The sequence below is a fragment of the Heliconius melpomene genome, chromosome 20 (genome assembly GCF_056956725.1).
Source record: "Heliconius melpomene rosina isolate 202511_hmr_F chromosome 20, ASM5695672v1, whole genome shotgun sequence".
Taxonomy (NCBI): domain Eukaryota; kingdom Metazoa; phylum Arthropoda; class Insecta; order Lepidoptera; family Nymphalidae; genus Heliconius; species Heliconius melpomene.
In genome coordinates this window covers 12003013-12030215 of record NC_140408.1, presented here as the reverse complement: position 1 = coordinate 12030215, position 27203 = coordinate 12003013, and the positions used below count along the sequence as shown (strand labels likewise).

The following is a 27203-nucleotide window of genomic DNA, read 5'->3' as shown; positions in this document are numbered from 1 at the left end:
TCCTTTACCCTCAATTTTTTATGATAATGTTTGTTTGGAGGTTAGTGAGAGTGTTAGGAATCTGGGAATCAGGATGGATGGTTCTTTTTGCTGGTCGTCTCAGGTATCTGAGCTTAGTCGTAAAGTCTTTTGTACCATAGGTAGATTGAGAAGATGGAAGAACGTCTTACCGTTAAAGACTAAAATCTCTCTTGCCCACGCTCTCCTTCTACCTATCCTAGACTATGCTGATACATGCTACTTAGATCTGTCCCAGCAACTACTAAATAAACTTGAGCGTCTGCAAAATCTTATAATTAGATTTATTTTTGGGTTAAGGAAACATGACCATGTGTCTCAGTATCGTAGTCAACTGAAATGGCTGCCAATAGAATACAGGCGTAACTTGCATGCCCTCACTCTTCTTTATAGCATCCTTTTCAATCCTGTTACACCATCCTACCTCAAGGAGCGTTTTAAGTTCCTGGGGTCAGACACCTTCGATTCCCAAAACCTCCGTTCCCACCTTAACCATATCCTCGAAATTCCTCTATGCCACACGAAATGCTATAGTGACTCTTTTACGGTTAAAACAGTAAAGCTATGGAATAAGTTGCCGCTGGAAGTAAGACGGTCTCAGTCAATTGGGATTTTTAAACGACGTCTTAAACTTTACTATCTCCAACTCAATTCATAAAACGACAATATTATAATTATATATGTATTTATCTTTAATTGTTGTATGTATGTATATATGTATATATGTAGGCATTTGTGTAGATATGTATGTATATATGTAGATATGTATGTATAAATGTATTAAACTATTTTGTGTTCTCTGAATATTGGTTTTTATATATTTTATGTACTTTTTGCACCTTTCTGCCTTCTTTTCTAAATTTAATCCTTCCGTTTTTCTTTGGTTGCCTGTAAGAAATCGCTTTTAGTGATAAGGCCGCCATTGCACACTTGTTAATCGTGTTTCTAATGATTTGTATTTTTTTTTTCTCTTCTTATTTGTGCAATAAAGTATTATATTATTATTATTATTATTATTCTTCTAGCCTTTCTATCTGCGAACTCTTTTATTAGGCATTCAAAGTCTATGTTTTCTGCAATTTTATTTTCAAAGTTGTTAAGATCACTTTGTTTTTTTTTTTAGATATCAAAGACGACGATGACTTTGTTTTTTTTTTTTAGATCTTAGGCCATTTTAAAGGACATCAAGTCCCCTAAGCCGCACCGGGCAGCAAATACCCAATACATCTTTGCTCAAAGCGCCCTAAACGAGCGTCTACGGCGCCCTTTCTATCCGGCGCCCCTGGGCGGTCGCCCAGCCTCGCCCTACCCTAACGCCCCTAGTGCCTCCGGGTGCTTTTTAAGTGACCTCCCTCCAGTATCTTTGATACTATGTTTTCGAATTTCAACCTCTCTCCCTTACCTCTTTTACTCACTTTTCCACCATAAATCTCTTTTGCTATTTTTTCGTCAATCATTCATTCGACATACCCATACCAACTGAGCACGCACACTGTTTTTAAGCTGGCGGCTTAACAAATTTAATATCTGTAAATAATTTCACTACATAGTACCAGAGACTGATCGAGGAATTAGATTTGAATTTACAAGAACTTTGAATCATTGGTGACAGGAATGACGAATAAAATTAAACACAAAGTATAGACGCATTTTATTATTAAAAATAATTGAATTCATTTCTAAATATGTAAAATAGATTACAAAATGTTTCTTAGTACCCTTGTAGAAGTAAAGTTTATAATAGATGATAAGCATCTCGAGAGAAATACGATATAGGTACTGTGTAATTTAGGAGCTATGACATGCAATAGTAGTGACGATTTGAACATTAATTACAAGATTTCAATAATTTCAATAATTTAAATAAAACACCAAGATTTAGTGAACAGCTAAAAGTAACTGGATTAATTGAAGTTTAAATGAATATTTATATAATTTAAAAAGTATAATATACTTTGTTAAAATAATATATTATATTAAAATTCAACGTTGGAAAAATGATTATAATTCCGTATAAAAATTTTAGCAAAGCAGGATTGGAACTCGCTTCTTCCAAAATTCTAACTTATTGAACTATACTAACTAAAAATGAACTATTTTATCACTAAATTAGCATAATTACCTACATATACTATATATGACAAACATCTTTTATATTGAACGTGCTAACACAACATCAAGCCCTTTATACCAATCACAAAAATCACACTGGAGCTTGAAAATTAACTTAACGGAATAACTTACATAAAAAAAATCGCGATACACCATACAAATTTAAATAGTCCAATGCAAATTAAAGAAAGTAGGAGGTAATGTATTAACATTAGTTTAAAATGCTTTTTACGACTTTGAGGTATTGTGTCTAAGGAATCTTTCATTAAATATAATCTAATGCCCTTTACATATTCATAGAAATATTCTTCCCATACAAAAGATTCAATATCAAAATTGAACATTTGCTTATCCGTTTCATTCATTTCTTTGTACAGATTTAAAATGTTTCCGTTGTGAAATTTCCATTCCCGCTGAGCGAAGTAAGCGATGACAGCGGAGAATTTCTTTATTTTGACGTATGTTTTTTGTAATCTGAAATTAAAGTGTCAACCTTTGTAACGGGACGTTAATTACGTCATAATTAAGTTAGACTAGGATAATATATTTTTTGAATAATTTAATGTTAATTAGTAACTAATTACTAATAAAAAAAATGAAATGACTATGATTCATTTTGCTTCTTTTTTATTTAGTTAGTAATTACTTAAATTACTTTAAGAAATGATTCTCAAATTTTTGAAATGATGCTTTAAAACTTTTTATTTATAGATACAACACTGGTACTAATTATTTTCGGAACAACGGAAAACAAGTAAATTTAATTTTAAAATAAAGTAGAAAAAGTCTATATGTAAAATAATAATCCCATCAAAAACATAAATGTAAAATGAAAGCCAAGTTCTGTAATAAAACGTATGCTTTCAGCGATAAAAGAAGTGAGATGTAAATGTATGCCAAGTTCAATGGTCAGTCCTGAAATTTATTTTTAACAATATAAATTATTTTATAACAACTGAAAATGCCCATTCTTCTTACAACTTGGAGACTTTATTTATGTGTAATATCTGACTTGGCTAGTTTTCAAATTAATTTACATCGATATAAATGGATGTATTCAAATTCTATTCTATTCAGATTCTATTTATATTTCTATCAATATAATTATTTTTTTTTATATTTATTTTTTAGTGTAATTTTTTTTCTGTTTTCGGATTCTGTACCTCGAAAGCAATAAAACAGAACCCTTATAGGATCTTATATAGGACTTAGTACTTAAATATTGTAATAATAATTTAATATCAAATACGTTAATCGAATATGCAAATACTCTTAGTATAATAAGTACTAAAACATATGTTTAAATTATAATAAATAATAATAAAGGATGTTAATCCATTTATTATATTTGTATATTTTTACGTGAATCCCTTGAAGTCCACATGATGGCAGGCTTTCTCAGGAAATAAATTAGTGTCATTTTTAGCTACAAATGGAGACATATCTTATCTTAGAATATACTTGAAAGCATCGTGTTGTTTTAGATGGCTTACGTAAGTAAAAGTGAAGTTAGTCTACAAAACAAATAAAATATTTACTAACGTGTGACATAAATTAAAGTAACATATATAAATAATGCATTGCTCTTATTTTGTTGGCAGGCGCTAAGCCTAAAAATCAATTATCATGAACTTTGATTGCTATGCTTTCACTACAGGCGCTATAAGTAAATGTTCCTAATTAAATCTATTTATTGAAAAATTATAAGAAAATATTAAAAAAATACTAGTTTCGGATTTTTTCCTTTACATACACCCAATTACTTAACCGGATGCTAAATTTCACCATTCCAGGTCATCTGGAACTTGGTTAACATTAAGGTCTATAGGTCAGTCACCCCCCTAAAAATTAACGATTTTTGGACGTTATTATCTGAATAACTGTTTGAGCTGTGTTTATGAAATTTTATGCACGTATACAGGTAGGGGGTCTAAATATTTGAGCCAAATATAATAGGTTTAGGTGGAATAGTTTTTGAGTTACGAATAGGTAAAAAGTGGCTTCAAATGGTTCGTGTAAAATAACACACGGTGCTGCTCGCCAGTTCTGAAACCCAGAACTTGGCACGCGCTCCGCGCGTTTTAAATTCATAAAAAAATATATTCAAAATTCGATATGGTTCCCTCTATACTTACATTGGCTTTTTCCCAATGATCACAAGAAAGAAATCTGTTATATACGCCGGTATCCAGTGGAGGACGAAAAAATAGAAATTGTACATAAATTCAGAAGATGTTAGCCAAAATAGGTACATCCACGTAGCTTGCATCAATGGCGCTCTCGCTCTGTGCACTTCACACTTTTTCAAGAATAATTCTGCAATTAGAGATATTGTGTTATTTTGGAGGATTTTGACTATTGTTTTTAGCTTCTCGCTGTATCCCGTGCGTAACTACGAGCGTAGGTAAAGGGAACTTAGTAATAAGACACTACATTCCTCAATTTATGCCAAATTTTCGAGAAATTGCGTGTTGACTGCCGGGACTCAATGCCGCGTTTTGTTTTGCTCTTGGTACCAGAACGAAGAAATAATTTATTTCCTCAAGTGGGAATCGAACTCACAACGTTGCGTTTACAGTAAGACGCAGTACTATTGTGTCATGGCAGCCTCTATATTTTTGACTTAAATTGAAGTTGAAAAATATCAATTGTCTATTTATTCGTAAGACCGGGATACATATACAGAGTGTTTTTGTCAGCACCATTTTAAATGAAACCACAGTTTTAACTCTATAAAAGTCTAATACAATTTTTCCCCCGTGTATATAATTAACGATTAAATAAATAATACCACTCAAAACTTCAAATTATGAGATATTAGATAAACATAATGAGTTTTTCGCTTCAGTTCAACTGTTAGTCTATTTTTTTTCTTTATTTTACTCCCTCTTTGGTTTTATTGACTTTAGTTATATTACTAGACTCTGTATCCAACATTACCCTATACAAAACAAATTATCCTAAAAAATTGCATTAAATTATTCCTTACCCCAAGTCATAGGATTCTGCTCCGAAGAAACATAATTATAAATGATCGGTAAGTTATCCACTGGAGCTTCTTCATGGTTTCCCGGATAGTCTCTTGCTGTCTTCCAAGCGATTGCTATACAGCCGTTCACTACGAAGTCGCCGGGAACCAGATCAGCTATTGCTGATGGGTTGCAGAGTAACACGTGGAGGAGGCCTACCCCTGCGCCTACTGCTACCTGGGACATAAAAAAAAACATCTTTTATCCTAATTTAACACCGCGGTTATATTAAAATAAGCTTAATTTCCCCAATTCAATCTCGTACCATCACGATGGTCTTAATGTGTTCAAATTATTTAGACAATTTATGTCGATTTTTTATACGTTATACAGCATATACTTTTATTAAATTAGTGAATCAATTTTACATTTTTAAATATAAATTATTATATAAAAAAAAAAGATACATTTAAAAATATAAAAAAACCACTCTTCCGAGGGCGGGACAAGGGTCCAAGCCATCGGTGGCTAGGGCTCCAGAGAGAGGAACCTCCGCACAATACGTGCCGTCTCAAGTAATACTGCCTTCTGTATCCGGTTCTCGATCCAACAGCTAAGCGATAGCCTCTTAAGGTGTTGGTCGAGGCTTTTCGCTATTAAACCGTTAACCGAAACCACTATCAGCACAATGATAGTCGCATTGACATCCCACATGGCGGTAATCTCATGGGCTAGGTCCAAATATTTAGATTGTTTTTCTTTTTCGGCCTTCACGAGATTTTCATCATGTGGGATAGTAACGTCAACAATCACTGCGCGGCGCGCCACTCGGTCTACTAGTACTATATCAGGTCTATTGGCAACAATATACCTGTCAGTAATAATAGACCGATCCCAGTAGAGCAAAGCACAGCTATTTTCAAGAACTGACATGGGATTGTACCTGTAGTAAGGCACTTCCAATTCTACAAGGCCATACTGAAGAGCAAGTTGCTGGTGTATTATCTTGGCTACTTGATTGTGTCTATGCAAATACTCACCATTAGCAACATGAGAACAACCAGAGACAATATGTCTGAGGGACTCCCCAGGTCGATGACACGCCCGGCAGATGTCGATAGTGCCATCTTTCATAATATGTCTCTGGTAGTTCCGTGTCTTGATAACTTCGTCCATAATTGCACAGACAAAACCTTCAGTTTCTCCGAAAAGATCCCCGAACTGTAACCAAGATAATGATGAAGCAGTATCCACGTCCTGGCCCACTAGGGCTCTATGGAATCTACCATGCAACTCCTTGCTCTTCCATACAGCCATGCGATCAGAAGTAGTAAGTACTACAGGCCGACGCCAGTTCTCTTTGCCCAAGGAAAGAGGAGTAAGGCCTTTGTCAACTGTTACCACATCCTTGTGCATATCCACGTCAATCTTGAGAATATATTCTCTAAGACTGCATACCTCGTGGTTATGGAGGTTCTTGACATTCAAAAAGCCACGACCTCCACACTCACGCGGGATATACAGTCTCATTACAGACGAACGCGGATGGTGCATTCGGTATGTCGTCAACAATTTACGTATTTGGCGATCTACGGAGTCTAACTCAGTCTGCGTCCATCTTACAATGCCAAAAGTATAGGCTAAAAGCGGCATAACCCAACCGTTGAAAGCACGCACCTTGTTGCCACCAGATAAAAGGCTGCCAAGCACTTTTTTCAGGCGACTAAAGAAACGCTCCTTCACCAATTGCTTTATGCTCCGCTCATCAATACCCAATGCTTCAGACATTCCAAGATATTTATAAGTCTCACCTTCACCAAGAGTTCTGAAGGAAACAGAATCTGAAATGCAAATATTATCAGATCTTATCACACTCCCCCGCACTACATGCATGCTAGCACATTTATCGACGCCAAAATCCATTCTTATATCACTACTAAAAGTTTGAGTTACCTTTAGTAGCCGCATAAGATCAGAACGTTTTGACGCAAATAATTTCAGATCATCCATGTACAGCAAGTGAGATATGACCTTACCCCCCCGGCGAAGACGAAAGCCTAAACCTGAATCTTCTAACATAGTGCTAAGAGGATTCAGAGCTAGGCAAAACCATAAAGGACTCAGACTGTCAGCAAATGGCACAAGGAAATTAATGTTAAAGCACTCCGCTCCCATTCCCTACTTTTCCCCGGATTCTGAAAGTATTACGTGTCGAGTAGCGGAATTCAAAACCGCGTTTTGCCTTGTAACAAGAGAAAAGAAATTAATATAATATAAAATATTTCCTATCCTCCATTGGGAATTGAACCCACATTCTCTGTCGTGCTTATATCACAATCTGTCTGCATGCCTCATTTTCATAGAAATAATATTTTTTAAAATTTCGCAAAAATAAACATTGATTTGAACTTTGGACTCAAAAATAGTTTCTATTATTTTCATTATAGGTGATAAAGATACCTAATATATATTTTTTAGCTTCACGTTTTTTTTTTTCATTTTTCCTTTCCAATACTTTCTATCTATTTTCGAGATATTGTACGTCGAGTGGCGTGGACTCAACGCCGATGTCATGTTAAAAATTATTCATTCTCTTGAGTAAAAGTCGAACCTACAACCGGCACGTCTACAATCAGACGCTGTGACGCCACGACGGCCTTAATCTAATAAGTTTAAAACACTTGTTTTATTTAAACGTATTTTTGATATATTTTTCATACGTACGAGTATATAAAATACTTACTCCAGTAGGTCCATACACATTATCTATCCAACCTGGTACGGGTTCTTGCGCCGTTGAGATTACTGAAAACAGAATCAGTTTGAACATATATTATATGTATAAGACGAAGGGACGATAATATTATAAGTTATTTTAAATTTACGATTCATCCCACCACGATAGTAGGGAATAGTAGGGGCCGTTTCTTTCTATGTGCTGACATGGGAAGTGTTGCCCTTACTCGCCACGCTTTGTAAATGCGTATTGGCGAGCGCAGGGCCTGGCCCACTTACACTGGTCACACTACCCGTCACCAGCCTAATTTGAAGCCTGGCTGATGGGATGGTTATACCGCCATCGTTCGGTCGTCAGAGCCTCATTCGTAGATCAGCATGATGCACCACGGGCAGGTGAGGTTGACAGTTTGAGGGCACTTAGATATTTTGGCCCCCTGCATCCGTAAGACTAAGACTCGTAACAAATATAAAATAAATATAATATTGTTAGAAATCGGAAGCGGTTAACGTTTTTAAAACAAATACGATATAAAAACATACCGTCTATATGTTTCCAACGTACTCGGAAAGAGGTTCCACGTAATTATGAAATGATGCTTGCTTGGACGAATCATCTGTGATAAGGCCGCATTTGCACAAAATGAAAATCATTACATCTATTTTTATGTATGTATTGTCGGGTAATGACGTAATAAATAAATTTACCTATAGACGGACGGAATACAGCAACGGGCAGACCTTGAGAATATTTCCGTACAATATCCTCGGCTGCCGATTTCGTGTACGAGTATGTATTGGGGAATTCGCCTAATAACCTGAAAAGGTGCGTAATTTATATTAAATGATATATGTTCTAACCATACGCTGTATGTGGAACACTGCGTCTATAGTCAAGAAGAACATGTTCACGTTCCGCTGGGTGAAGAAGAATACTCCTGCTCCTCGTGGTGATTACGGGCAATATCCTCAAGGGTACACACACAATGGCCCTCTGTTGCCGGTCGCTCCGCTATTCCAAGTCCAGGTGTCGACTCTGGTAAGAGTGGGACAGAGCGTGCTAACAATCTCCTGTCTATGGTAGGCCATCGACACCAATTGTTTCTGGCTACGTATAACGGACGCATGCTACGGCTTGGCGAACATCAAGCGTAGCTTGAGGAGAAGAATCACATCTCGGGGCTTATGTAAATCCGACCAGAAGGAGAGGATAAAGTAACTATAGAGACAGACCATCTTATGTATTTCAAAGAGAGAGAGACCAATTATCCCACAAGACTGCCTGACAAAGTCATAGTAATATCAAGTGTTTCGACAAAGGATACATTTGTCGATAGCGTAATTAGTTTAATCGGACTTACTAAAAAATATAATCTCAAGATAGAGAAGATATATTCTTAACGGGAAGTGTATGAAGTGAACTACAATTGTAAATTTGTAATTTGCTTTCTATGAAATATCTACAGATATTCACTATTTGGATTTTTCCTTTATTTGAATTGCAAGTTGTCACGTGGCCAAATTTCAAAATTGTTTATAAACGGGATAGTGCCCTATAGATTTAGATCGTGCGCCGAATTTCATGCAAAATGCAGCTATAACGATGCATAAACTAGAAGCTAGAACATTCGTTGTAAATTTAAACTTACGATATTTCCATACGATACGAGATAAATTATCTTGACAGACAGATGGATGCACTAAAAGTCTATACTAACCCAGGTGTAATACTGGCTAAGGTTTCCTCATTTATGTTCTCCACAAGATCAATAAGTTTGTCGCCAGGGAGGTTACTGTCGTAGAATTTTTCATCGATTTCTCTTAATGGGCAGTTGCTAAAATAAAAATCGTATTAAATATTGAATAACGAATATATTACATTATCTAAAATCAAAGATGAGAAGAGTCTGTTTGAAGTATTTAAATAAAGAAAAAAAAGCAACCGAATAGAACTTTATTTTTTTTAAATGCTTTTTGTCTTCACTAAGGAAAGAAAAATATTAAAATTTGAACATAGCGGGATTTGAATTCACATGAACGGTAATTAGAATTGCCCTAAGTTCTAATTTTGAAAAAAAATTCTCTAAAAAAGTGAGATATACAGGGTGGAATTGTCAGCACCACTTTAAATGAAACCACAGTTTTAACTACTCTATAAAAGCCTAATATAATTCGGAAAAAAAATAATTCCCAAAAATGAAAAAGTTATTTTTTCAAACAAAATAAATAATAAAATTATCGTTTTAAAATAAAACGCCATTTGTAAAGTATAACATAGGCACGCACACACTTACCTGTCAAATCGGAAACGTCGCACACGTATGTGTGCGTCACACGAAATACAGGTATGGATAAAAATCGTGAAATGAAAAAAAAATCCTACGTCCAAACTGTTGAGGTACCTTGATTAATTTCTTAGGTGTGGGTTTGAAATATATTACCCAATATGCAGTTTCAACAAAAGAAGCGCTACCTCTTCCACCCTGTATATATTATTATACTCGTAGTATGAACCAAATAAGAATAACACTTCATTTAAAATACAAAACTCATGTAAGTTTTGTAATTACAATTTTTTAAATTTTTAAAATTTTGTAATTACAATTAATGTTAACAATAATTATCTTAAGTTACAAGCACTGAATCTGAAAGCACAACTTACAGTGTGAATCTTTTTTTACTTTTACCTGTAAGCCGTAGAAATATGCACATGGGCACGCAATTTGGTACAAGAACGTGCCAATAGTAAAATTTCTCTAGTTCCCCGCACGTTGATGGTGACAGCTGTCTTTAGTGCTTCATCAAAACGAACTGTTGCTGCTCCGTGAAAGATGAATTCTACCTGAAATTTAGATTTATGTATTAAATAATATGGTTTTGTCTAGATTTTTTGTCATTATCATCCGTCGTGCGCACTGCAATATTTGTCCGCTTCCCTAGACAAATTGCAACGTTAGGTTCTAACCAATGACACTTTTGCTGTTGTAAATAATATTGTAATAATTATAATTACAACGTGTGAATCAAACGCTTGAATTGACAAAGACATAGAATGTGCAGAGTCGCCTGAAGCAAGAGGATTTCCCGACCGAATCCGCAATTAATTGCGTCAACCTAGCCCTCTTCACAGACCCAGGTTGACCTTTGAGAACACAGAATCGATAATATTGGACGAAGATCACATCAAAAACATGAGGAACTCCGAAAGACATTAGGAAGTTAGACGTCAGTGGATGAGACTAAAGAGATATGTAGAGACTGTAACGTTTGACGCTCCTTGTCTCTGACCACCCCAAGTAGGATCAAAGCTATAAGTTTTGAAAATAAGTATACATACTTCGTTCATAATTTTATTTCGATCTTCTTCGCTTATATCTAAATCAGGCTTTCCCATATCTCCTTGGATGATGCCAATTTTTTCCATGAAGTCCGGCATTTGCTTCCTTAATTTGTCGTAGAGCTGTAAATGAAATGATTTTGCTTAACATGAAATATATAAAGTAAACAATTAGTGTTATATTATAATTATATTTTAAACATAATATATAGTATAGAAAACGAATGAATTATTTAGAGTGACTTAGTACTAATTATTTTCCGCCTCCACTAGTTTATGCGGAATACAGCGTGAAGAAATAGAGCTAAAATAATAGAATTAGGGCCACTATAATATAGAAAGGTTGGGAATATGTTGGCCAACCCGCGTGATGAAAGCCAGTTTTTCTATAAATGTTAAATGCGAAATTTAATACTTATTATAATATGTATTTGAAAATAAAGATTATTGCCAATTTCTAATCTATACAAGTACATACTACGCATTACACATAAAATTGTGACTGATCGCTGCCTGTACATGGAAAATATTTTTATACAAAAAGACAAGGCAGCCGACGGTTAATAATCAACGCCGCACACGACCCCGTGTAACACAAGTAGTGCGCATAAAAAACGACAAGTATCAAGACCTAGATGGAGGGAACCAGTGAGAGCATATATAGTCTATAGCCGATTGCATGTGCTCCGCGAGTCGACCCGTTTCTGCATTACTACTGTAGGAACTGTACAGGCAAGAGTAGACTCGGACACGATCGTTCGAGCCAATAGAGAGTTAAATAGTTGACAGCGCCCAACCTTCAGAATTGGAGATTGACCCCGGCATGAGGTGTAAATTATGTTCTATTTTGTATTGAAGATTGGCTGTGTCGCTCGGTCGGGAAAATCTGAGTCTCCGTCAGAAATAACAAGGCCAGTCATGCCACCTCAATGTGGTGGTGGCCGGCATTCAGGTTGGAACTAGACCCCTGACGTTAGAAAGTCCACGTTAAGCATGGTAGCGGTTGCCATGTAGCGTACACTTTGTTTGCCTTGTGTGTAGCACAGTACTGTGCCCAACCCAGAATTCGAAGAACAGCCTGATCTTGAAGATTCAAGGAGGAATTCTCCAGCATCAGAGATGCTGGTACCCATCTGGGGTAGGTTTTTCCAAATGCCGCTATCATATTCCTGAGTGGGCGCCGGAACCCGGAATTCTCTAATGCGAAACGCAGTGGCATAAAGTCACTACTTAACGCGAGTTTTAAATGCCGGGCGGTAATAATCCGGTCGAGTCTGCCCATACTTGTTGTCATTGCTGTTCAAATTTCCTTTGAAAATTAGTTACTGTAAATGATTGTGTCTCTTTAAAATGTTAATTTCTCCGCTTTACAATAACGAAGAACCTAGTGTGTTAGCAGTGGTTACTTACAACGTCCTCGAACTGTTCTTGCAATCTCGTCATTATTTCTTTATTTTTCTTTGGCCGCGACAGTAGATACAGCTTTTTTATTTTTGGACAGCATCTGAAAAATAAAATAGACACTTAGTTTCACGCTGCACCCCGTTGTAGCAATTTTCGATCGACATTTGGCGCAAATTGAGGAAGGGAGATTCCTATATAAATCCACGAAACCTCTTGTTCCCAAATTGGTGAATGACAAGAGAGCCAAATTGACCCGACGCTATACCGAAGATATTCCGGACGTCAGCCTGTACGAAATTAGAGGAGCCCTTAATCAGCTTAAGAACAACAAAGCACCGGGTGATGACGGTATTACAGCAGAGCTACTAAAAGCTGGAGGTAAACCCCTCCTAGTGGTGCTACAAAAATTATTCGATACCGTCATCAGTAGCGGAACTGTTCCGGAAGATTGGAGTAGCAGCGTGGTGGTCTTGTTCTTCAAAAAAGGCGATAGAGCTCTTTTAAAGAACTACAGACCTATCGCGCTTTTGAGCCACATTTATAAGCTTTTTTCAACGGTTCTTACAAATCGTATCGCGCGCAGACTTGACGACTTCCAGCCTCCCGAACAAGCCGGTTTCCGAAAAGGCTAGAGTACCATGGACCACATACATACGCTACGGCAGGTCATACAGAAGACCGAGGAGTATAACCTGCCGCTATGTGTTGCGTATGTGGACTATGAGAAAGCCTTCGATTCTATCGAGATCTGGGCGGTACTAGAATCTCTCCAACGATGCTAGATTGACTATCGATACATCGAAGTATTGAAGTGTGTATACAAAGCCGCGACCATGTCAGTCCGTGTCCACGACGGAAGAACAGCACCTATTCCACTGCAGCGCGGAGTACGACAGGGGAATGTAATATCCCCGAAACTGTTTAACGCTGCACTGGAAGACGTGTTTAAGCTGATGGAGTGGAACAGCCATGGTATTAACGTCAATGGCGAACACTTAACACACCTTCGATTTGCCGATGATATAGTAATCTTGGCAGAGTCTCTGGAGGAACTCAGTACCATGCTAGGGGACCTCCATACCGCCTCACAACGGGTGGGTCTTAAGATGAACATGGACAAGACAAAGATCATGTCTAACGTCCATGTTACACCCATACCGGTCGTTGTTGAAGGCGTACCTCTGGAAGTTGTTGACGAGTACATCTACCTGGGACAAGTGATCCGAATGGGTAAGTCCAACTTTCAGAGAGAGGTCACTCGTAGAATCCAACTCGGCTGGGCAGCGTTTGCGAAACTGCAAAATATCTTCTTGTCCAGTATACCTCAGTGCCTGAAGTCAAAATGTTCAATCAGTGTATGTTGCCAGTGTTAACGTATGGCGTTGAGACGTGGTCTTTCACCGCAAGCCTTATCCACAGGCTAAAAGTCGCTCAGCGAGCGATGGAAAGAGCTATGCTAGGTATTTCTCTACGCGACAGAATTCGAAGTGGCAAGGGGCAGGCCATATTGTCAGGAGGACCGACAACCGATGGGGAAGAAAGGTCCTCGAATGGCGACCACGTCTCGGCAAAAGGAGTACAGGCCGCCCTCCAACCAGGTGAACCGACGAATTTAAGAAGACAGCGGGAACCCGCTAGATTCAAAGGGCGCAGGACCGGACGGAGTGGCGAGCATTGGGGGAGGCCTATGTCCAGCAGTGGACCTTAAAAGGCTGATGGATGGATGGAGGAAGGGAGTATTTTAACACTAGGTTCCCTCTGCCTACCATGCTTTATGCGGCATACAGCATGACGCTTTATTTGTAATTGATTCATGTTATGTCAAGTAAATATTTTTGCAAGCTAACCTCAACAATTTTTCCACCATAAGTTTTCCCAAGAAACCAGTACCTCCGGTCAAGAAGATGGTCGATCCCGCAAACATTGCCTGTATCTGTGAATCCTCTATATTGTCCATGATGTGCTTGTCACTTTTGATGTCTGTTTTAATTTGTACCTCCATCTGGTGGACAAAAATAAGGTATTTTTTCATACTTCAGGTTAATGTTGTTAACCCTACGGCGACACCGGTTAGGTAGGGAAGAGGATACTGAGTCCCTGGGAGATGGTCGTTTTAGTTTTAACCTACAATGATTGTGGGTCCGATTATTTTAATTTTCAAGAAAATGAAACATTTTCAAATCCTCAAAGCGTAGCGGCGAGTTTTACCACTCAACACTCAATATCTCGGAAAATTGGGCGGAGAGTAGGAAACGGAGTGTCTGAACACTTACTGTACCTACCATACAATATACGGAACAATTCGTGAAGTTCGATCCCCACCCGAGGAAATGAAATATAATATTTGAATTTATATACATTTTCATACATTTTCGTTCTACTACTAATATCCCAACATCACAACATCCCAGACTTACATTATTTTAGCAAATCTGAAATGTTGAGGACTATTAGTCAATGCCTTAGGTTAAGATATTGTATTAAATAATATATATGTAGTCGTAAGTAATTATTTTACAATAATTGTAAATTATTATAATACAATAAGTTTTATTTTCGAAAATAAATATAACAATTTATAAAGATGCATATACAAATTATTATCGTTATAATAAATTAAATATATTTATAAATAATTTTGGCATTCACTATCCTTTTTATTAGGCGGCCGATTTGAGGAAGTCGTAACGCTTGGGCACAAGGGTGTGACTGTATCGCGACAGTTGTAAATTCGGTGGAAAATGGGGAACGGAGGTCTTAGCCTTCCCTACTGTGTGCGGGATACAGCATGAAGCTGTAGAAAAAAAATATATAATATATAATTAAAAAAATAATAATTTCAAAAACGATATATTTTTTAAATTTTGGTAAATATTTTAAAGAACTGCATATAAAATATTGTAAATAGCATAAATCTTGTATTCATGATTTTTTATAGGCAATATAGAAAAAAATAGATTAAATAAATTCATTTATTTAATTTATTTATTTAATTTTTTTTTACAATAATTATTTTGTTAAAACGAATAAAATTATATATATATATGTATACTATTTTACCTTATTCATAAAAAAAATCTCGTATAAAAATTGCTAAATAAAGAACCGAACCCGAAAATTGCATACGAGACACAGTAAATCACTGTAAATGTATATAAATGAATATATCACTTTACACGAAAAATTGTCAAGGCAGCCGGTCACGCATCGACTACCGACGCGACGCGACGGTTTACCGTCAGCTACTGTAGTGTCCTAAACATCTATCTATATTTCTTAATTTCACGACCTACTTAGACCTAAAAAAATAGACTACATTTTTTTATTTTTTTTAAATGAATAATTTGAATACAATAGGGATATTGACTACAATTTAAAAATTATAATATACACTTATTGTGATTTAGATTTTTATTTTGCACTTCCTCACATTGAACTCTTTGTTTCTGAATATTCTTTTAAATTAAATTATAATGTGACGCTAATGCTATAAATTAATTCATCTATTGTGGATAATACAATAGTTCAAAAATCAGAATTCATTTATATTTAATACAGTAGTTAACATGGTTGACGCCACACCAGGAAGATACAGTATACAGTTGACTATTCCTGTAAACAATTCAATAGTACATTTAATTACGTAGTTTATAGATTGACTTTAACTACATTACATTATAGTATTTTTATAACACAAAGAAGCGCGCGCATTTCGCCTCTTTTGCTTACAGTCATCCGGAATCAAAAAAAATAATTGTAATGATGACAACCTCAGCCTGAGTCACTTATTTTTCTGGCAACCACAGTGTAGAGAAAAAAAATTAAATATAAAAAAATATATATATAATATAAAAAAAAACATACCTAAGTGCAAATAATAATTAATTAAATAGCTTCACGCGGGATCCCGCACACAGCAGGGTAGGCAGGGAACTTTGTGATAAGACACTCCGTTCCCTAGTTTCGGCACGACTGCCTCTTTTTAATTTAATGTTATTTAAGTGTAATTTGGAAAATATGGTTATCTATACTGTTGTACTTAATAAATCATATTTTTAAATTTTTATTTATTAAAAAAATTTAATGAAATAGAAGGACAAAAATTATAAAGTTTTTTATATTTTAGTATCGTGTGTACCATATAAACTTGAACAACATGGTTATTTTGAAATCACAAAAGGACATCGTCGATTATTATTGTCATTCTGTTACGTAAGGGTCACTAAGAAATACACTGCAATGTTACATAGCCTTTACTCGTAAGGAATATAAAAAAGTCAGTATATGTGTATCTCTTAAGGGTAACCTACACTATAATGAATTATGAGTTCAGTTCAGTTAAATATTATTGTTTTAGCATGGTAGCTAAACCACGTTTGGTTAAACAACATTGTTAATTCAAAATTCAATGTATAGTTGAAAAAAAAAATATAATTCCGTATAAAAATTTGAGCATAGTAGGATTGGAACTCGCTTCTTCCAAAACTCTAACATATTGATTTATACAAAAATATTATTCTATCTATGACAAGAATTTATTAAGACCGAGACATTGTCTTGCTTGTGCTCATTATTAAAAAAAACACTTAAAAATTAAAAATATATATTGACATGACATAACATTTTTTATACCAATCGTTATAAAAATACAGAGAAATGATTTACTCGTATATAAAAATAATAAAACAAAACAAACGTACAGAAAAATTATTACCATGTAGTAAATATTTATATTTAAAAAATATTGCATTTACACATAAAAAATGATAAATAATTTCGAACCTAACTTAATGCAGTCATTGCAAATATATCTATAGACTATCCTAACATTTTATCTGCCGGAGTGGGGATTGAACCCACAACAATCGTGCTTACAGTCAGGCGCTGTCCCACTACATGCATGACCATTGACCATAATGTTATTATCTTCCTTTGCACTCTCTGTGATGTCCTCAGTGGTTAGACCATTGGTTCGCATGTCCTGCATCACGACATCCAACAAATCCATCTCTGCATCTTCATTTCCGTGACGTGAAACTCCTGAGTGTGCCGAGGTAATGCCGACCAATATTCGCTGCCGTATAAAATAACCGGTCGGATGATGCTCTTGTATATCAGCCCCTTGAACTTCTTCGTCATAATTCTGTATAAAATTCTCGCTTCTTTGACAACACTAACCTATTGAGCTATACTAAAAATATACACAACTATGTCATCACTTAATAAACATAATTACTTAAATTATACGAGTACATGTATGTATAAACAAAACCAAAACACACCATTATATACGGGTTTCATATAGAACCTGCTAACACTGTCATACAACATCATTTTCATCATTGAAAAAATCACACTGGAGCCTAAAAATTAACTTAACGGATTAACTTAAATAAACAATTTCGCGATAAACCATACAAATTTAAATAGTCCAAAACATATTACAGAAAGTAAAAAATAATGTATTAACATTAACTTAAAATGCTTTTTACGACTTTGAGGTATTGTGTCTAAGGGATCTTTGATTAAATATATTCTAATGCCCTTTACATATTCATAGAAATATTCTTCCCATACTAAAGATTCCATATCAAAATTGAATAGTTGCTTATCCGTTTTATTCATTTCTTTGTACAGTTTTAATGTGTTTCCGTTGTGAAATTTCCATTCCCGTTGAGTGAAGTAAGTGTAGACAGCGGAGAATATCTTTATTTTAACGTATGTTTTTTTTAATCTGAAATTAAAGTGTGTCAATCTTAAACGAGATTTAAAGTAACGTCATCTTGATCATAGCTAAGTTAGACGCCTAGAATAGCCTTTAGCTTCACGCTGTACCCCGCACACAGCAGGGTAGGCAGAGGGAACCAAATAGACCTAGTCGCCTATTTCCGCCAAATTTTTCGAAACATTGCGTGTAGAGTGGCGGAACTCAATGCCGGGCTTTTGCCTTGTTGCGACGAAATTAAAATATTAATAACTAATAATTCATTTCCTAGATTGAACTAGGGAACTATTATTTATATTTATAGTTTATTTAATATGTGACATTTATATATTTCAATATTTTAATTTATTTATTTATCATTTATATACATACATTTAATAGATTTATATATTTTGTAGTAATTATTCGTATTTAGTTTATTTATATGAAAGGGCTCGCTGCCGTCGACTGAACCGGTAGGGTGTCGTAATATTTATACCTACCGCCTTGTTGTCATATTATAAAACTAACAGTCGATGCTTTCCACTTCCTTTGTTTTACTTAATATTTCTTTCCAAATTTGTATTTATCGTGTTCTGTTTTATATATACGAGGTGTGTTCAAAAAGTAAGGTGACTTTTCAAATTTGGCGGGCAACGTACTTTCGATTATCGATTTTTTTATTTTGTTATGTTGGTACACTCTTCCCGAACATCTGTACCAAGTTTCAAGTGTATAGCATTTTTTGTTTGGTTGGGAGAGGCGTAAAGGTTATAAGTGTTTTGCGTGCTCGGCGATTTCTTGCTATCGAAAAATATGGATCAAAGGATTTGCATCAAATTTTGTGTAAAAAATAAAATAAAGTGCTCCGAAACACTTAAAATGTTGACAGTGGCATACGGTGAAACTGTTCTGAGTAAAAAAAATGTTTACAAGTGGTACAAACTCTTCCAAGATGGCCGGGAAGATGCCAATGACGAGCCTCGCTCTGGACGCCCAAGCACGTCAACAACTGATGAAAACGTTCAAGCAGTGAAGAAAATTGTTCTGGAAAATCGTCGAATCACTATCAGAGAAGTTGCTGAGGATGTTGGTATATCGCTTGGCTCGTGCCATGAAATTTTTTCTAACGTTTTGGGCATGAGACGTGTGTCAGCGAAGTTTGTTCCGAAATTGCTAAATTTTAACCAAAAGAACCGTCGCATGAGCATCGCTCAAGAACTGTTGAATGACGTCAACGACGACCCAGATTTACTCAAAAGGGTCATAACTTTTTCTTGTGACTTTTTCTTGTCCCCAAAACTAAAGAGACCTATGAAAGGACGGAGATTTGCAACGATTGAAGAGCTAAAGACTGCATCGCTGGAAGAGCTCAAGGCTATACCGAAAAGTGCTTATGAGAAGTGCTTTGACGATTGGAAGAACCGTTGGCATAAGTGTATTGTATCTGAGGGGGATTACTTTGAAGGGGACATCATAAATATTGATAAATAAATGAATATTTTTTCTTAAAAATACAAAGTCACCTTACTTTTTGAACACACCTCGTATATTTGTAGTTGACTTTGTTATATACTGTACGGTTCCCTATATACTTACATGGGCTTCTTCCCAATAATCACAAGAAAGAAATCTATAATATACGCCGGTATCCAGTGGAGGATGACAAAATAGAAATTGTATAGAAACTTGGAAGGCTCTAGCCAAAATATGCACATCCATGTCGCTTGCATCAATGGCATTTTCCGTCTGTTCATTTCAGAATAGTTCGTGAAACTTTCTGAAAATAGAGATATAGTTTATTAATTATCCAAATTGTCGAGGACAGCCAGTGTCAGAGCACGAGTAGTGCTCCGAGGTACACCAGAACCAAAACTGCCCGGTGCTCGTACAATGCCCGTGCGGCCTTTTATATATTCATTAACAAATAAGTTATAGGGTAGAATGAATAAGAATTGATGACGCGCCTAACAGTGGCGTAACCGGCAGGTGCCGTATAGAAATCTATAGGTAGCTTGCTGATATACCGACATATAAGAAACATTTTTTCCTAAAATTTAGCCCACAATTATCGATCTCCGATCCGTTTGTCTATTTAATGTTTTTTTATTTACTCCTTATTTGGTTTTATTACTAGTCTCGAACTGCCCAAATAATTGTTCCTTACCCCAAGTCAAAGGATTCTGCTCCGAAGAAACATAATTATAAGTGATTGGCAAGTTATCCACTGGAGCTCCTTCTTCCGGATAGTCTCTTGCTGTCTTCCAAGCGGTTGCTATACAGCCGTTTACTACGAAGTCTCCGGGAACTAAATCTGCTATCAATGATGGGTTGCAAAGTAACACACGGAGAAGGCCTACCGATCCGCCTACAACTACCTGGGGAATAAAATAAAGTAACATCCCATGTATCCCTATACACCTTTTATTTAATTTTCTAATAATTATAAAACCTCGATTAATTTATATCGTTCTTTTATACATTTATTACTATTAATAAGTACATACATATGGACCGTTTATTTTAAAGGTGGTGTAAGTCCATTTTCTTTTGTTTCGAGAAAATTAAAGGTTAGTATGTCGATGATTATGCAATTTCATTTACCGACCGATTTTAAGTTGTTCAAAATGTGGGTTTTTTTTTGAGAAATTAATTTCTTTTTTTTATATATAACTAGTCCGTGTTTAAACACGGACTAGTTATATATAAAAAAATTACATTAAATTAAGCATGAATTACGTGATAGCTCATTTTTCTCAAAAATGGACTTACACCACTTTCAAAATAAATGGTCCATATATAGTAGTTGCATGTTGCGTTTTGTCATGTTGGGGGAAATGAAAATATTAAATAATTAATTTTCTCGAGTGGGAATCGAAATCACAACTGTTGTATTTATAGACAGATGCTATGTCGCTACAAGGAGATCTAATCTAATAGGTTAAAACACTTTTTTTTTAAATTAATCGAATTTTTCTATAATCGTCATGCATATAAAATACTTACTCCAGTAGGTCCGTACACATTATCTATCCAACCTGGTACGGGTTCATGTGCCGTTGAGATCACTGAAATCAAAATCAATTTGAGCATATATTATACATATTATGTATATTATAAAAGAACGGACGAACAGGGAAGGCCGAAGGAAGGTTCTTTAAAAGGGATGGAAACAGGGAACAGCGTAATTTTCGTTTGAACGTGCGCTAAATCTTCTGATCTCTTATTAATCTAACACGGTTCTGTGGGTTGATTTGAATAGCAATAAATCTCCCGAGTCATTAGTCAGTATAGGGGTCCCCACAGGGGTATATTCTTGGTACTTTTCTGTTTTTAATATATATAATTTAAAAAAAAATCAGCTTCACGCTGTATCTCGCACACAGCAGGGTAAGCAAAGGGAACCTAGTGTTAAGACGTTAAGAGTTCGTTCCCCACTCGCTGCCGAATTCTGGAGGCATTGCGTGTTGAGTGGCAGAACTCAACGCCGCGCTTGGCCTCGGCACCAGACGTAAATAAATATTTAACTTCCTGGAGTGGGGATCGTACCCACAACCGTCGTGTTACAGTCACACCCTTCCGCCGCTGCGCCACGACGGCCTCCATATATAAATAATTTATCATTTTTTGGATGGATTAAATACCAACCAATACCCATGCGTGTTTTGTTTTTTTTTATTGTAAAGTTTACCTGGAAGAATCATCTGAAAAAAGTTCTATTTTTAATGTATTATTTGGTATAAAATAAATAAATTAGGTAAATTAAGTATTAAATAAATAAATTTACCTATAGACGGTCGAAATACAGCGACGGGCAGACCTTGAGAATATTTCCGTACAATATCCTCAGCTGCCGATTTTGTGTAAGCGTATGTGTTAGGGAATTCACCTAATAACCTGGAAAAAGTGTGTAATTTATATTAAATTATATTTAGTTGTCTTCATGCTGCATCCCGCTGTATTTACAGTCACATATTTTCCCGCTGGGATAAGACGGCCACTGGACGGAAGGCGTTGAGTGGTGCTTTGCCTCGACACCAGAGCGAAGAAATGGAAATAAAAATTTTAGATAAATATTATAATAATAGATAAATATTTCACTTCCTCGAGTGGAGATCGGACCCACAACCGTTGCGTTACAGTCACACCCTTGTACGTGAGTTATTGTGGTCACATACTTGTTGATATAAATGTTGTAAAATTAAGCATTAGTATCTTAAATCGGTTTAGTTGTTTTTATTTATTACTAATTCATTAATTTACTACTACGTAAACAGATTCTATTATTAAATAACTGTATGATGATCACATTTTCGTGCACTCTTTATGCTGGTAGTGTATGCGTATATAAAATATGCATACACTACCAGGGGAATAATAAATTATGAAAACCAGTAAAAGTTCGTACTAACCCCGGTGTAATGCTGTCCAAGGTCTTTTCGTCTAGGCTCTCCACAAGATCAATGAGTTTATCGCCGGAGAGGTTTCTATCATAGAATTTCTCATCGATTTCTGTCAATGGACAGTTGCTAAATGAAAAATACATAATATGACTATGGGTATATTATATACACCTAAAGCTGAAAATTATATAGATAGTTATATAGCAAGCTATTTTAATACAGAAAAAAAAACAAATGAAAAGAGTTTCCGTGACGAATGGAAGGGAAGTAAATACTAAACTACAGAAACTCTATTTTTACCTAAAATTTAACCTAACTTATATCGTCGTGGTGTAAATATGAGAGTTGTGGGTTCGATTTCCACTCGGAGGAATAAATTATTTACATTTCCTTGCTCTGGTAACAACACAAAGCGCCATTGAGGTCCACCATTTAACACGCAATGTCTCTTTGGAGGTGCATAGGATGTTTTAGTACTAGATTCCCTGTAAGTACCTACCCCGCTATATGCGAGATTCAGCGTGAAGCTATTTTTTTTTTAAGTTTTACCTGTAAGCCGTGGAAATATGCACATGGGCACGCAATTTGGTACAAGAACGTGCCAATAGTAAAATTTCCCTGGTTCCCCGCACGTTGATGGCCACAGCTGTCTTCAATGCTTCATCAAAACGAACTGTTGCTGCTCCGTGAAAAATGAATTCTACCTGAAATTTCGATATTTTTGTCTTTAATAATATAGTTTGGTCTCGATTTCAATAAACAAATCGTGGCGATGAGTTCTGCTACTTAATACGCAAAGTTTCAAATACGGGCGCAAAGCAGAGAGGGAGTTTCTTGTGAAGCAAAAGGATATTATGATTTATGAGTAAAGATAAATTATACTACAAATATATACTCAGTACGTTTTATGTATGTATGTATATATGTGTAAGTATATATTGTTTTTCAATATATGTATGTATTTATGTATGTGTAAAGTATATAAACATTAAACACATTTTGTGTAAGTTTATTTTATATTATTGACTTAGTTTATTATATATTATATAATATTTAATTATATTTCATAAAATTTGCACTGAGACGTTGTCCCCTTTCTCCTCATTACAATTTATCCGTAATGTTTCAAAGGTTGTCTGGTAGAGATTGCTTAAAGCAATAAGACCGCCTTTGCATACGTGTAAATAATATTGTAATAATTATAATTACAAATTGTGGAGATGCAACCAAACAATTGAATTGACCAAGACGTAGGATATACAGAGTCGCCTGAAGCAGGCGGAGTTATCCGACCGAATCCTTACAGAAGGGCAGTTACTAACGCGGGTGTCACGGTGAGGATGAAGAAGAACTTGTTCAGATGGTTGATAAATCGAAGGAGACCTAGGTTGACCTTTGACAACTCGGAATCGTTGATACTAGAGAGAGGTCCCCTGGAAGACGTATAGGAAGAGATTGATGACACGGCGGACGATGGACGTCAGTGATGATGGACGAGGCGAAAAGGTGTAGCTGCATACCATAAGGTTTAACGCTCCTTCTCTTTCGCTACCCCATGTGGGGTAAAAGCTGTTAGCTTTAATAGCTAATAATATAATAAGTATAACATACCTCGTTAATAATCTTGTGTCGATCCTCTTCGCTTATACCCAAATAAGGCTGTTCTATATCTCCTTGGATGATGCTAATTTTTTGTATGAAATTCGGCATTTGCTTCCTTAATTTGTCGTAGAGCTGTAAATGAAACGATTATGCTAAATGCTAAGGTAAACAATTAGTCTTCTTCTTCCTGGCATTAATCCCGGCTATTACCAGGGTCTGCCTTCCTACTCAACCTACTCCACTTTGCACGGTCTTTTGCGTCCTCGGTGGTTAGACCATTAGCTCTTATGTCCTGCATCACGACATCCAACCAGCGCTTCCTTGGGCGTCCGAGAGGTCGCAAATAGGCAATTGCAATAATCTTTGTTTGTTTTTTGGTTGGATTCTTTTTGGCTTGGCATCGTCGTCTGTACATGGAAGATATCTAAGAAAACCTAATACTAGGAAATGTATCAATGTAATAGATTTTTTTATTTTTGTACGTATGTCTATTTGTATGTGAGTTTATGCACGCTAATCTCAAAAGTAGGCACAAAATGTGACTGTAAACGCGATTGGTTGTGGGTTCGATCCCCACTCGAGGAAATGAAATATTTATTTAAATTTGTTTCCTTTTCTTCGTTTTGGTATCCAGGCAAAGCGCGACATTGAGTTTCGCCACTCGTATTGAGCGGCGAAACTCCTGGTCCTGCCTCCAAAATTCATCGGAAAATGGGGAATGAAGTATCTTAACACCAGGTTCCCTCTGCCTACCCTGCCGAGTACGGCATACAGCGTGAAGCTAATTTGATTTGATTAGACTTTTATTTAAGTACAGTTTTATATTTAATATCGTATTTTGGCAAACCCTTAATATTTCTTCATTTTACTAGAACAAAATGCAGTGGTGAGTTACGCTATTACGTTATGTTGAACATACAATTTCTCTTCAATAAATGTTCTTCAATAACGAAGAACGGAGTGTGTTGACAGTAAGTCATTAAAACTTACAACATCATCGAGCTGTTCTTGCAATCTCTTCATTATTTCTTTATTTTTCTTTGGTCGCGTCAGGAGATATAGTTTTTTAATTTTCGGACAGCATCTGCACAAAATAAAAAAGAAGCTTCACGCCCGTATATAGCAGGATAGGACTCCTATTTCTGGGATAGGATAGCATAAGTGACCTTGTATTTAAATTCAAATATACTATTTATTCAAATACCATATTGCAAGCATTTTGTAATAGGTTACCACTAGCTCGGAAGGCAGTTCTGCTGAAAAGAACATCTTAAGAGTTGTTCTTTGCAATATAAAAGTTACTTTATCGTTAGCTTAGGAGCGTGGCTTAGGAGCGTGGTTAACTTCAGGGCTGCCACGACTCGAACGAACCATACACGTATAGTAAAATTATTGGAGTGTCTTAACATTAGGTTCCCTCTGCCTACCGTGCTATATGCGGGATTCAGCGTGAAGCATCATTTGTAATTATTTTATACTATGTAAAGTAAATATTTTTGGGAAACTAACCGTAACAATTTTTCCACCATAAGCTTCCCCAAGAAGCCAGTACCTCCGGTCAAGAAGATGGTAGATGCCGCAAACGTTTTCTGTATCTGTGAATCCTCTATATTGTCCATGATGTGCTTGTCACTTTTGATATCTGATTTACTTTGTAGTACCTCCAGCTAATGGACAAAAATAAGGTCATTTTATTTAATTTATGTTTCGTACTTTAATGCTGTTAGCCCAGTGGCCTTTACAGCAACACCGGTTGGGCAGGAAAGAGATATTTTGTCAATGAGAAATTGCAAGCACTACGTTGCTGACGAGAGATTCATTTCAATATTAGACACTACTTACTATATTTCCTCGTTCAGCTAATAAGACAGGGTTGAGTTCCGCCACAAATATAATGGAAAGTGGGGAATGAAGTGTCTTAATATTAGGTTCCCTCTGCCTACCCTGTTATATGTGGCATACAGCGTGAAGGTAAAAAACAAAATGTGAATAATATATATTTTAAAAAATATTACTATTTTCAATTTTTTTTTTCAGTTATATAAATTTTTTTGGGTTAAATATTTTAAATAAAAAAAATGTAAATGGTATATTCTGTATATGTATAAATTAATGATTTTTTTAAAAGCATAAAAATAATGACAAGATAAATAAAAAATATATATATATTTTTTTTAAATATTTAAAAAATATATATAATTTATGAACATTTATTTTTAATTTTTACAATAAATATTTATAATAGAAAGCAAATAAAAATATATATAATATTTTACCTTATTCGTAAATTAATTCACAAACTTGCATACGAGACAACGTAAATTGCTATAAATATATATAAAAGTGTATAAAAACATTACTTTACACGTAAAATTATCAAGACAGCCGTTCACGCGTCCTGTACCGACAGTTTACCGCCAACTAATATACAATTGTATCAAAGGCAGTGCTTATGATTCAATTGTGCATTAGTATCTATATTTCTTAATTTCACTACCTGTGTTTTGTGAGTACAAGACGAACAAATATTAATAAAAAAATATTTTTATGTCAAAATTATCCTAAAATATATATCAATAATTTGTCCTTTTTATAGGAAATACTTAGCACACACCATTCAAACCTCCAACAGTTCAACACGCATCTAGGAGCATTGGGAGCCACCGAGCATCTAATGGATGAATGGTGTTCCTGGCTGCGGTAAATGCACCTGGGTGATCTACAAGTTCGTCCCCGACGGTGATCTGATAACTGGAGTAAGATCACTTTTAATTGCACAAGAAACGATAAGATCAAATTCCACAATGAACAGTGTTAACATAAACAGTGTTGCGGAAAGGCTCACAGGAGTTATATTGGCCGAGGCCTTAATATACCATTTTGGGGCATTCATAATGGCGGCCATAATTATCGAAGAC

The 27203-nt window shown here is 35.7% G+C and overlaps 2 protein-coding genes across 5 annotated transcripts in view; both read right to left on the bottom strand.

The window, feature by feature from the left end:
* Positions 1 to 1654: 1654 nt before the first annotated feature.
* Positions 1655 to 17939, bottom strand: LOC146528032 (fatty acyl-CoA reductase wat-like). Its single transcript, XM_085204020.1, has 11 exons — positions 17859 to 17939; positions 14424 to 14578; positions 12583 to 12676; positions 11173 to 11295; positions 10523 to 10677; positions 9554 to 9670; positions 8544 to 8653; positions 7843 to 7904; positions 5120 to 5336; positions 4266 to 4446; positions 1655 to 2604 (listed from the first exon to the last, which is right to left on the bottom strand). Exons 1-11 carry the CDS (start codon positions 17859 to 17861, stop codon positions 2259 to 2261), a joined length of 1563 nt encoding a protein of 520 aa, XP_085060146.1. The 5' UTR covers positions 17862 to 17939; the 3' UTR covers positions 1655 to 2258.
* The window catches only part of LOC146528030 (fatty acyl-CoA reductase wat-like), a 54524-nt gene continuing 44483 nt past the window's right edge, over positions 17163 to 27203 (bottom strand). The window contains exons 1-11 of one of the 4 annotated variants that reach the window (XR_014879141.1): positions 25795 to 26237; positions 25276 to 25369; positions 24295 to 24417; positions 23233 to 23387; positions 22693 to 22809; positions 22068 to 22177; positions 21287 to 21348; positions 20448 to 20658; positions 19880 to 20060; positions 17859 to 18310; positions 17163 to 17767 (exon numbers count right to left, since the gene is read on the bottom strand). Coding sequence is in view for 3 of the 4 variants with exons in the window: in XM_085204022.1 (XP_085060148.1) it covers positions 17965 to 18310; positions 19880 to 20060; positions 20448 to 20658; positions 21287 to 21348; positions 22068 to 22177; positions 22693 to 22809; positions 23233 to 23387; positions 24295 to 24417; positions 25276 to 25369; positions 25795 to 25904 (1509 nt within the window). In the remaining variant the exon portion in view is untranslated. Of the gene's footprint in view, positions 18311 to 19879; positions 20061 to 20447; positions 20659 to 21286; positions 21349 to 22067; positions 22178 to 22692; positions 22810 to 23232; positions 23388 to 24294; positions 24418 to 25275; positions 25370 to 25794; positions 26241 to 27203 lie in introns of those variants that run through there. The other 3 variants (XM_085204023.1, XM_085204022.1, XM_085204024.1) reach the window with 3 other exon arrangements.

Coding starts and splice junctions, on each gene's coding strand:
- LOC146528032 (XM_085204020.1), bottom strand. Junction 9,671..10,522: donor CATATTTCTACGGCTTACAG/GTAAAAGTAAAA, acceptor TTTTTATTTTAG/CAACTGCCCATTAAGAGAAA. Junction 7,905..8,543: donor TGTATTCCGTCCGTCTATAG/GTAAATTTATTT, acceptor TTCTGTTTTCAG/TAATCTCAACGGCGCAAGAA.